This window comes from Alligator sinensis, unplaced genomic scaffold (genome assembly GCF_000455745.1).
Source record: "Alligator sinensis unplaced genomic scaffold, ASM45574v1 scaffold670_1, whole genome shotgun sequence".
Taxonomy (NCBI): domain Eukaryota; kingdom Metazoa; phylum Chordata; order Crocodylia; family Alligatoridae; genus Alligator; species Alligator sinensis.
In genome coordinates this window covers 1,076,852-1,089,442 of record NW_005842297.1, presented here as the reverse complement: position 1 = coordinate 1,089,442, position 12,591 = coordinate 1,076,852, and the positions used below count along the sequence as shown (strand labels likewise).

Below are 12,591 nucleotides of genomic sequence, written 5' to 3'. Positions count from 1 at the left end.
AAAGAGGTCTAGAATTTGGGTTTCCCACTTCTTGGGCAAGTGCTCTCACCACTAGGTTGTTGAGCTCCACATAGCAGGATCCTTGTCTGACATGATCAAACAGTTGCCAGTCATAGTTTCTCTGACTGAAGTTCTGGGGACTTCCATGGCACTACCCACCTAAATGAGCAATCTTATTCTCACCCAGAGCCTACATAGCCAGACTGCAGGTTCCTGAGCAAGTGCAGAAGGGGAGCATAGGACAACTGTAATGATGTAAATGAAACTGAATCAAAATTCTGTGTAAATGCCACATGTTGCACTTACACAGCTCTGCAAGTGCTACTTAGGTGCATAAAGATGGATTTGGCCTTTTTGGTCTCTCTAAACGATTTAAATTACTCATCACATATATCCACATCTCCCTACATTGAATGTGCATTGTCCCTCAAACTGCTGGGAAATCCCAGGAAATGCTGGAGGGCTAACAAATTCAGGCAGTGGAGCCCAAATGGACAGGCAGTTTCTTTTGAATTTGAGGACTCTCTGCTAGAGACTACCTGCCAGAAATCCCTCTTTTTTGAGGTAGGGACAAAAAGTGACGTTTTCACAGAGAGAGAGAGAAAAACTCTCAGAGTACCAGAAAATAGGAAAATTTAAAGGTGAGAAAGGCATAGATAATTGTAATGACATCAGAATCAAAGTAAAAAAATTTGTATCTTTTAGATGAAAACCAGCTAAAGTAGTTGCTTGGGACATATTGATTACATGGACATCTGGTTAAAGATTCAATTCAAATGATAAACCTGAAAAGAATTCTGTGCCCTCCCTGCCTGCCTGTAGTTGATACAAGCAGTATCATTTATTTTGATTTATTCTCTCTATTACTTCAAATTTTATTTGGACAGAAGTAGACAGAGTTTATCCTTCATCTGAAATCTTGCTGGTCAAGTTGTTAAATTCTTCCAGAGTGTTTAGAAAAGATGGAAATGCACAGGAGCGTGTCAACTAAATGTTGAAAGTATCACAGTTTGTGGTTCTTCAGGGAGCCTCTGTGGCTTCAAAACCACATAAAGCAGGAGGGATGACCATATGGTACCCTGTGGCATCTGACACAAGATGTGGGTTTTACCTTCTGGGATCTCTATGGATACGTTTGCCCTACACTGTTTTATTTAAAGCAAATTGCACTGAGAAACACATTTGAACCATCAGATCTAGACAAAGCACAAATATTTGCTCCAGGATACAAATGTCTTGATTTTAGCTTAAGGGTCAGCATGCAGCAAACTGTGAAGTTTCCAGACTAGCATGTGCTAGTCCATCATCTGAATTCACTCAATCAGTAGATTCAGTCAGATAGAAAACAAAAATCTAACCCAGGTGAGCCCTAAGAAATAAAATGAATTGCTCATGTACAGCTCCACCTATTTCTGCTGGGACTGAAGTTGTGGTAGCTCTTCCTTTCTGGGAATAGTGTAAAAAAACAAACAAACTGATTGAAGTTATACAATGTGTAATTTACCCAGTGATATTTTCTTCTTCTTTCAAGGCCTCCCTTTTCTCAAAAAATGTATGGCTAAATAGGTGGGGTTTGCTATGTGTCTTTATGGTCAGAAACATCCGACTTTTTCCTGTTAAGTATGTTGAGAATAATATTTCAGAGTTGAGAAACATTCCACCCGAGCAAGTCTAGTAACCATGAACTTTCCATGAATTTACCCTGTTCTTTTTTTCAATCCGGCTAAGCTATCTGAGAAGAACATAAGAAGTGCCATATTGGGCAGATTAATGGCCCATTTAGCCCAATATCCTGTGTACGACAGTGGCAGGAGTGGATGCTACACCTGGAGAGCACTGAACCAGATATCTCCAGATGATTCATCCCCTGTTCAATACCTTCCCTGACATTCATCATTTATTGGGTTAGAGATGTCAGAGGGGCTTGTGCATCTCAGGTGATCACAAATATCTATGATACTTAAACATTCACAGGATCCAACCCTTGGATTAGGTAAAGCTGCAAGTATTTACTCCTACTGAAGACCTTCCATGTAGCGAACTGATCCTGTTCACGTAGCAGCTCCAAAGTTAAAGTGCATTGGAAAATATGAAAAGGGATGAATAAAAATAATTTCTTGCTGGAGGTAGAAGCTCATTAGTTGCATACAACATGGGAGTAAGACCCATGGGATGATCAATCAAAGGGTGATAACGGTGTGATGTGGCTATGAAAAAGGCAAATGCCATCCTAAGACACATCAAGACAAGGTATTTCCAGCAAAGATAGGGAAGTATTGATGCTACAGTTCTGTTCATCTATGATAAAAAAAGATTCATTTAAACTGGAATAGGTAGAGAAAAAGGGCCCTAGAATGATTAGAAGAATTGAGAGCCTATCTTTTGAGACAAGGTTAAAAGAGCTTTGATTCTGTATCCTAACAGAGCAATGCCTGTTAGGATAAATATATCAGGAAGGTAAAGACCAGTGAAGAAGAGGAGGTATACAGAATGGTTTTCAGCCTGGTTATTGGAGTATTACATTTAGTTCTGCATTCTTTGGAGAATCAAAAAAAGGAACAGAAATCAAGGAAACCAAACATGTTATGAGTATGAAGCAGAAATACTTTGAGACACCCAAATACCTTTTCCCAGCTACATAACTATCATTACTTGGCATCTGCCAATTCTACTCCCTATACAGTGTGGATGCATGTGTCACATGGCTACTGAACATGCACAGTAGACATCACACTAACAGGCTGGTAATTTCTCCTTATAAGTATACAGAGTGTAAGTCCCCCAAAAAGTGAGGAGGAAGATGACAATCATCCCATGTTTTAACCCCAGCAGCTGTGTGGCTAGGACACTTACCCAAGAAGTGGGAGTGCTCAGATTTTTAAGGCACTCTTTTTTAGAGAAGTTTTAAACCTAATATCTCCAACTTCCCAGAACAATGCTCTCACCATCACTCAGGCTTTATCCAGTTTCCTCCTTGAAGCCAAGCCACTGCACTGAGCCTTTAGTATTTAATGCATCCAGTAGTGGGGAAGGCTATGTTCCATCAGGAGCTAGAAGCCAGCATCTGCTCCCTTTGAGAGAGCATCCATCTCACTGAGCCACACACCTTATAACTGCATTGCTTCATCCTGGCCCTACATATCCCCTTCTCTTAAGATCATAGGGAAGTAGGACCCTCATGAGGTCATCTAATCCAGTTCCCTGCTCAAGGCAGGATCATCCCAGGCCATATCATTTCAGTCAAGTGTCTGTCTTACCTACTTTTGAAAATACCCAGGATTGGAGATTACTCAATTTACCTAGGTTTCACTGCTTAACAAGTTTCATAGTCAATCACAGTTGTTTTGGCCTTTCCTAATGAGTCATGTTTTCTGGGCCTCTAATCATTTTCTGCTGGACCTGTTATAATTTGTCCACATCTGGGCCCAAAACTGGACATAATACTCTAGATAAGATCTTATCAGAGCCAAATAAAGTAGAATCCAGTGAAGTGATTCTTCAACTCTTTATGCTGTTGGCGGGTTTTGAGGGTTTTTTTGCAATAAAAATGCACTGCTGGCTTATATTCAGCCTATGTTACTGCCAAATTGTTCTCTGCACTATTGCAACTTAGTCAATTATTCCCTACTTTGTATTTGCTGTAGTGATTCCGTTCTAAGTGCAGGACTTTGCATTTGTCTTAGCTGAATTCTATCTGATTGATTTTGTACCATTTGTCCAGTTTATCCAGGTCATTCTGGATCCTAGTTCTACTTCCAGTGTCTGTAATTTTACCCAACTTGATATTATCCACAAATTTGCTAACCATGCACATGATCACATCTTTCAAATTATTAATGTGGGGCAGCTTCAAACTGAGTTCTGGAGAAGGGTGTAAACCCAGTATTTCTCAACCCATGGCTGATGGGCTGCATGCAGCCCAATCAACACAGTGCTGCAGTCCATGTGACATCCAGTTGAAACATTTTAAAATGAATACACAGGAAGTAAGCTGTGTGGGGATGGCCCATATAACACATTGAGAGCTGCAAGTGTGGCCCACTATGGCAAATAGGTTGAGAACCACTGGTCTAACCCAGGGCCGGGCAATTATTTCAGGTGGAGGATCACTTACCAAATTTTGGCACTTCATCAAGGGCCGCATGGGTAGCCCCACCTCTTAACAGATGCCCTGCCCCCTGGTCACCATCTTGGGATCAGAAGTCCTACCCCTAACCCCTGATCGTTGCCACCAGAAGTCCCTCCCCTTACCCCCCCAGAATTACTCCTTGGCAAGGTGGTTTGCCATCTCTGAACCAGAAAAAGACCAAATTATATTAAAAATGTCAAACATGGAATACAACATTTATTAATTTCATCTCGAAAAATATATTTTTCCTGATTTACATGTGTTTGTGTAGTGTACATAGAGGTGACTGAATATAATAGCTTAAAATGAAGTCTGACACTTTCATATTGTGGGAGAGTGTGGTTGGGAGTGTGGGTATACATTTGTGGGTATGTGGAGGGTGTGTGTGTGTGTGTGTAATTTGTGGAGGGGTGGATAGGTGCAGGGGATGTGGGTGTGGGTGGGTATGGGTTTTCTGGGGGGCTCTGTGTGGGGGGAGGGTGGCTGGGAAGGATTGTGGCTTGTGTGGAAGGGGAGGGTTTGCCCACAGACCCCCTCCCTCCCCACAGCATGCAGAGACCCCTCCAATGCTCCTGCAAGGCCAGGCCCATTGCTTCTGCTGCCCTGCTCTGGGCCCTACCGGTGCTGGCCCCAGCACACTGGCACGGGCCTCATGCTCCCACCCAGCTGTCACTGCACTCTGCATGCCTGCTCGCTGCCTCTTCTCCCTGCTTTGCCCCCCCAGCCCAGCTGCCAACCACTCCGGCACTACGGCTGTGTGAAACGTTGGTAGCTGATTCGATTTGGAGGAGATTCAGCCTGATTTAGGGACGAAATCTCCAACTGTGAATCGAAAGGGGCATTGGGGAGGGAGAGATTGGGGCAGGGTCTGGGACAAGCTGCCCAGCCGGGGAAGGAGGGGCTCGTTACTCGGGCAGGGGGGTGGGGTGTGCAGGATGTGGGTGTGGCAGTGCTGGGAGCAGGGGCTCTGCACTGGTGCTGCTGGAAGTGAGCTGCGCCTGCATTGCACCCCCACCTCCCGTGCTGGCTGGGCAAGGCAGCAGGGCAGAGCCTCAGCTCCACCCATCAGCTGGAGATCTTGGTTTGATTCTCCAGCTCTCTGATCATTCCTCCAGCTCTTGCTGGGGGGTGCGGTCCCTGGATCTGTGTGTGGGGTTTTAGTAGGCTGCTGCTGCCAGCTGGGGAAATAGCCCAGAGCTGCCACCATCCCCAGCTAGCAGTGGCAGCCTGCTATCATCCCACATCATCTGGGAGCCTGCCTCCCCTGGGAAGAGCTGGAGGAAAGATCAGGAAGCTGGGGAATCAAACCAGGAACTGGGGGAATGCTTAGGGACCTCCTGGTTCAAGACTGCAGCTTGACTCCCCAGCCCTTGGTTCAATTCCCCAGCTCTCTGTTCAATTCCTCAGCCCCCAGTTTAATTCACCTGGGAGCTGGGGTGGCTCCACATGTCAGCTGGAGCCCGGCAGTGCTTAGCCTCAGCAGCCCAGGCTCCTGGAACATAGTGGACTTGCTGCTGCTTAGTTCTGCTGCCAGCTCCCCCTGGGTCCTACTGTCCCTGGCTGCTATCATCTTTGACAGGAAGCCAGAGACAGATAAATATTAATTTTCTAATTTTTTTAGGGGCCCGACCGGGGCTGGATAGAATGGCCTGCTGGGCCGGATCTGACCCATGGGCTGTATTTTGCCCATCCCTGGTCTAACCTATGGCCTGGTGGTTTGAGCACTTTACCTGTAAGTCAGAAAACAGCAAGTTCAAACCTCTTCTGCATCAGAGAAGTCTAGAGCCTTGGTTTCCTGCTTCAGAGCCCTAACTATTCAGCTGCTGGGACTAAAAACTGGGAGGGCCTTCTCCTTCCTCTGCTACCTGTCCTAGCTAGTCAGCTATTGGGGGCTAAAAAATGGGAAGGCCAAATTGCTCTAACACCTGCTAGTTGTGAGCTTCTCCCTGTGCATATATACACATATGGAGCTGCATCACTGCCCAGACAGTGCACAGCTTACTATTTATGCTCAGTAGCCGTGTGGATGTTTATATGTAGACAGATAAGATTCTGCATTCATCTGCACTGATGCAACTCAACTGATATATCTACATCAGCTTGTATCCTTACTGTAAACTGTGCATGAGTTCCAAAATACCACTTACATGGCTGGCAAACTGTCCGTCCAGTGCATAAAGTATATTGGAATTCTGCCCAAAGACCTCGATCTATCTAAAACCTAATTTATTTATGCTTTTTAAAAAAATAACCAGAGAAACAAAGCACTAGTTTTCAAATGAGAAACCAGATAGAAATAAAATGGACTTAATAGAAGGCTATGGGAAGGGAAGGAACATAAGTATCTCTGAAGAGCAAACTATTAAAGAACTGCATTTTCAAGCTTTGCTCTCTCATGAGAAAGGAAATAAACTAGTTTATTGATTAGTGTAGGCATTATTGGGTCTCAGGACAGTAACTATCCCACCAGTGGTCAAAACTGTTGCTTGCTGGTTAGCTATGAATAGCTGTGCCTGAGGCTACAGATTAAGCACAGTCTATTTACTTTGGATATATTATTACAATAGACAGCCACACAAAGTGTTGGATACAAGGAGGATTATATATTCACAAATATTAATTAACTTAATTTTGATGGATTTGTTTCAGATGATTATTTAATAAGAACTGCAGCCAATCTGACTATAAGCAGAGTCTTTATTTGTGTCCTGGCATTATAATGCCTTAATTTTCAAGACACTATACAAGCATGTAACTAATTAATATTTTACCTAGCAAGGTAAAATATTAATGATGAATCAAGGAAATTGATTTGGATCACTATTTACACTTGTGCACTTCTGAGCCTCATCTCCTCCTAAAATCAACTTCTCTCCAAAGTAATTGTTTTGGAAGGAGATAAGGGAACTTGCTCCTAAAAGAGCTTGCATAAGAAGTTTCAGTCAAGACAACCCTTATTACTCATACTATTTAGATCGATGGACAAACTTGTGTGTTACAATAATGTGGCAGGTCAGCATATTACATTCAAATCATCACAAGCTGGTCTTGTATCAAATCTTCATCTATTCCTAAAGATATTTCATGAACTTTGGATCATGGAATATTAATGGAGTCTTAACATTTCCAATCTCACAAAAGACAAGGTTGTCCAGATAGTAGGGGCAGGTTTCTAGGGATGCCTCCACTTTGGATGTACATTTTTTCTTATGCCTACACTTGGGCATCTGGAAATGCTCAGAAGAGATCCAGCTTCATCATTTGTGTGTCTAGGTCCTGTCTAAGCTGTGTTTAAATCCAGAATGGGAGACATGGAGTCTGGTTTCTGCTCCCAGGATTATTATTTTTTTTTAATCCAGTGACTGCCTGATATAAAATATGTAGAGTCCTGGGAACAGACACTGGAACTCAGATGTTTTCAGCCAAGGGAGAGATCTCCTCCCTGGACTACAAACCCAAGCTCCCCCTTGCTTGCTCTCTTCTTAACCCCATGCCTCTTGCACTCAAAGCTGCCCATTTGTACAGCTTGAACAGAAGTGGTAGGCAAGATGTTCCATCATTCCCTCACCTGGTGGTGCCTGATGGCTAGAGTACACTCTTAGGAACTGTAGATGTGGACTTGAATCACTCCAGGCTGAGGAGGGCATAACATCCAAATCTTATATCTCCTGGGGAGTGCTCTAACTGTTAGGTCATTGTGAACAAAGTGAATACACCATGTAGTTAAGTTCCTTTTAGTGGAAGTGGGATTAGGTTTTTTGCACCCTCAATGAATGGAGTTGTCTAAAGTACAGCCCGCATCAGGTGCCTAAGCTCTGGAGAGGGAAGGAGCTCAAAAACCTTCCTGTACTGCCTACCACTAGACACTCAAGGATTACTGGGTCATCCTTGGAGACACCTGCTTCTACCATTTCTCAGTGTTGTGTGCCTGTGTAGTTACATGTGGTCAAAAATCACACTGCAAAGGCACCTAAGCTTCCCTGTTGAATGTATAAGGATCTAGGCACCTAAGCCAGGTCAAATTACATTGCCTACTAGGGAAGGTGTCTAAGTTTTAGGCATTCCAAGGCCTAAGTTTTGATGTCTGTATGATCAATTGGATCTGGCTCATAGTTACACTCCCCCAAAGCAGAACTGTGAACCAGTAAACTTTTTAAAAGAACACTTGCTCTTTGTACTGAAAGCTGTATTCAAGTTGTATTTGAGGTGGTATGCTCAGAGTAAGGGCTCAGGATCCCATTTTGATATGCTCTGCACATACCTACATTAAGCGAAAACAACAGTCCTGAAGAGCATACAATCCAAAGAGATAAACCGGAGAGACGACAGACAGAATCTAAAATTTAAAAGTATTTTTTGTACTGGGAATGTTATAAAAAAAATGTTATGGGAGAAAAACTGGGCACTAACAAAATACAATTTTTCCTTGAAGGCATCTGTCCCCTTAGGTTTGCAATAAGTCATTGCATAAGCAGTAGTACAGAAAAGCATATTCACTCTATTGCACATTCTCAAAACTGGTTATTATGATACATTTTTCTCTAGGAGATTACTTTACTATCACACGTATCATTAAGATCAACTAAAAAAGAGATATTGGGTTCTAATAATTGATAGTCCTTACTTAAAAATTCAAAGGAAACTACTGCTTTTACATTTGTGTGGTGACATAGCCTTGATGGGAAATGATGCAGCTTTGTTAATTAAATATTTGGTGTTGATAGATTTATGGGAAAGAATGCACTTAAAAATAGAAAGAGTACATACCATGGGGGATAGGGGAGGGGGCTTAAATATAATAATCTATAGTTATTATATGCAATGATACTTGTTTTACAGGGCATAAGAGTCAACCAGCAAAGAACAATCAAATGTAATAATAGTTATGGCAGGTAAATAAGATAAAAGCCTAAAGAACTTTGCTTTATAATGACAGTAAACATATGGATTTAAATTAGTATAATTTTAAAAGAAAACTTACAGGCTTTGGAGTTTTCCATGGAGAAAAGAAACCTGAAATACAGAAAATAATATTAACAGATCTTTCTATTATATCATTACATATTATGGTGCAGAAACATCAAGGTCTATTCTTCTCTCTTTATGCAGGCAATAATTTATATTAACACTGAGAGAATTACATAAACATGTCCTGATGGAAGTAGTTTCAATTAAAGTCAGTTCTAAGAAAGCAAGTTAGATAGAGTGAATAGGAATTTTGCCATGATCTTCAGAGGTTTTAACATCAGTTTTGGATTGACAAAACTTCAATCCAATGCCTACTGAAATAAATGAAATATTCAAGTAATCTTAGTGCCCCCCTAAACATTATATATATTGTGAAATTACCTTGTTAATTGCACAATGAATTTAGATGGCTACTCATGCAAATTAACTATTGCCCCTTAAAAAGGTCCAACCTGCTATAAACTAGCTGCCAATTCACATTTTTTGCCAAAACAAAGTCAAGAGAGGTTCCAATAGTTCAAGTATAAAGAAACAACAAAGAGAAACTTCGAATTAAGCTATAGGCATATAAAGATACACCTAAACACTTATATTTTGGGAGACTATGTTTTGTTTTTACACAAATGCAAGTTGCTGATGAGGTGTTAGTACTTATTTTTAGACGGTTATTCATTTTTCTGTTTTTTGCCTTGTCACTTCATTTGATGAGGAGCTACAACTTTATTTATGACTTATACATGTAAAATATATGACTTATATATGTAAACTCCAGGTGTGTCCTCATCATAAAATTAGGTCACTTCAATGTTGAAACACCATTAAGATCTTTTAATCTGGGCAGGCCTTTAACAGGTGGGATTAAGCTTTGGGAGATTTGGGGGATTTGTTTTCTTATTTTATCTGTTTTATGACTTTTTATTGTCAAAAGCAATGAGCCTTTTTGGGGAGGATGGCACAGAAATCAAATCAATCAAATCAACTGTTTTATATGTAGATCCATGTGGAAAATAATTTCAGCTAAATAAATTGCGCAGACAAAAAAGAGAAGAATTTCAAAGGATAGAAAGTCAGTTTTTCATAAATCATTGTTTCAGGCACAAATATACAAAAGTTTGTGTCCATAATTGAATTGTTGGTGAAAATCTGAGTACCTGCATTTCTAATTCTGTACTAACAGATTAAAATCTGGTAGTCTGAGGCACAGTTCATTTTTTGGGGACAAACTAAGTACTTCATACTCCAAAGAATGTTATTGGGATAGTACAAGGAAATATTTTATCAATAAGAAAAATAAGATAGGGTTACCTCTACACTTGGTACTTAAACCCTCCAGAGACTGCTATAGGTAAGATAAAATTCAGTTAGGAAGCACCTGAATCTGTGGCAGGACATCATTAGTTGACTGGCATCTGTTATTTCAATTACTGCAAATTAGCAGTGTTTTTTCAAGGTGATTCTACTGTGAAAAGGAATTCTGTTAAGAGATTGTGTTTCCTGACCCTTTACAGTCTCCACATAAAAAACTGCTGCATTGAAAAGTGAAAAGACTTTTTTTCTCCTCTGCACACTGATGCTGCGATACAAAAGTCAAACTGTATAATTTGGCTGTAACATCACCTCCAATTTAAAGAATCTTTAACTGAAACTTGCCAAGCAATTCTTTAGCTAATATACCAAAAAAGAGTCCTGCTCACCTTTTCTTACCCACTGCTGTTCTGTATGACTAACAAGAGGAAAAAAATTGTTGAGTACAGAAGTATCAAGCATTTTACACCTAATTCTATAGTGATTTGGTGCTTTTGAAATATCGAGAGAGAAAACATTTGCGCTGGTGCAGCTCTCCTGACTGACTTATCTTCAGTGGAAATTACATCAGCATGATTTACCCCATAGCCTTTTAGGCCTAGATCCTATTTTGCATTTAAGATATCTGAAATGTCCCATATATAATTTTCATGAACCTAAAAGCAACCCTATTTCACCATGTGCAAAAGCTCAAATTCAGCTAAGATATCTATATTCCTTATGCATCTCCATTTTAGCCAGAAAGGTTCCCTATGCTCCTATTCTTGGCTCCTAAGTGATCCAGGATGGGCAGTGGTGTAGCCCAATGAAGTGAGCTTGAGCACATCCAGCCTGCAACCTTCCTTATTGTCAAAGCCAGCAGGGTCATTCTCAGCTTTTGTCTCAGGGTTTCTTGTGAGCAGCTACTGAAGCAAGCCCAGAACAACCCCAGATGTACTTCTGCCTTCGCAGTAGATGGGAGGGGCATGGGCCTGCTGCCATCACAGGGTAGGTAAGCCCTGAGATATCTGTCTTCATTGTGATCCAGTTCTGTCTGGGAAGGCACACAATTTTGTTAATGTGCCCAAAGGCTTAATGGAAGAAACAGGTCATGGGCCCCTCATCCTATCCTACATAAATGCCAAGGTCCAGTTTCAAAATCAACATGCAATTAAGCTATGGAATAAAACATCACAGGATGCCATTAAGGTAAAAAAGGCATGATTTAATAACGCATCAATCAACAAGAATATCCAAACTATAGCAGTTAATCCTATAAAAACCTTAGAAGTGATTTTAAATTCATGTTACATACACAGTGGGTGTATCTACACGTGCCCTGACTGCATAGTACCTGCCAGTACTGTGCAGTCCCAGCAGTGCATAGGTTGTTTTCGACCCTATTATGCAATAGCAATGAGCTATTGAGATGTAGTTCATTGCTACTGCACAGCAGCGGCAACATCACAGTTAGTGTCTACTGACGCTACATCAACATAGTGATGAGCTATGTCACTGTAGCTCATTGCTACCGCAACATAGCATTTCATGTAGATACACACCGTTTAATCCAATCTCTCACTATTGAAATTAGGAGGAGACTTAATGTGGGGACAGATTATCCCACATGTTCTAACATGATAATTCTTGCACCTGCCTATGAAATATCTGGGATTTGCCACTGAGAGAGACAGGACACTGGGGAAGGCAAATACAGTAAGGGAAGTCCTTTTTTGCTCTCTTCCACATACATAAAAACACTCCCAATTTTTTTGTCGCCTCCAAAAAAACATAAAATGTTTCCTTTTTATAGTGTCTATGTCCATCATTCAACATGAGATTGTCTGTGGATGCTTAGTGCAAAATGGGCATCAGCAGAACTTGTCACCACTGTGAAATACAAATATGGTACTAAAAGTACTATTATTTGAGGCTTTTGCCAATTCTTGAGCAGCCTGCCAATCTGATTGTATGGCCTCTGACACCTTTTACATTCATTGTGCAATTGATTCATTGAACAATAAATTTAGAAGCAAAGTAATTAGCACACAATAAAAATGGCCTATCAGGCACAAAAATGGTCAATCAGCCACAAAGATATTGCTTGAAAACTGGGATATTTTTGTAGCTTGTGTTTAATCAAGTTTTAATTTGAATGTGTGGCATATCACACATAGGGTGATACCCCAATATCCCATGGTAGACTCTTC

At 41.0% G+C, this 12,591-nt stretch overlaps 1 protein-coding gene across 1 annotated transcript in view; it reads right to left on the bottom strand.

Annotated features, from left to right (window-relative positions):
• Positions 1 to 12,591, bottom strand: part of MAGI2 (membrane associated guanylate kinase, WW and PDZ domain containing 2) — an 880,265-nt gene that overhangs the window by 136,240 nt on the left and 731,434 nt on the right. Inside the window, exon 9 of the mRNA XM_025209602.1 lies at positions 9,111 to 9,142. Within this exon, the coding sequence (XP_025065387.1) occupies positions 9,111 to 9,142 (32 nt within the window). The remainder of the gene's footprint in view (positions 1 to 9,110; positions 9,143 to 12,591) is intronic.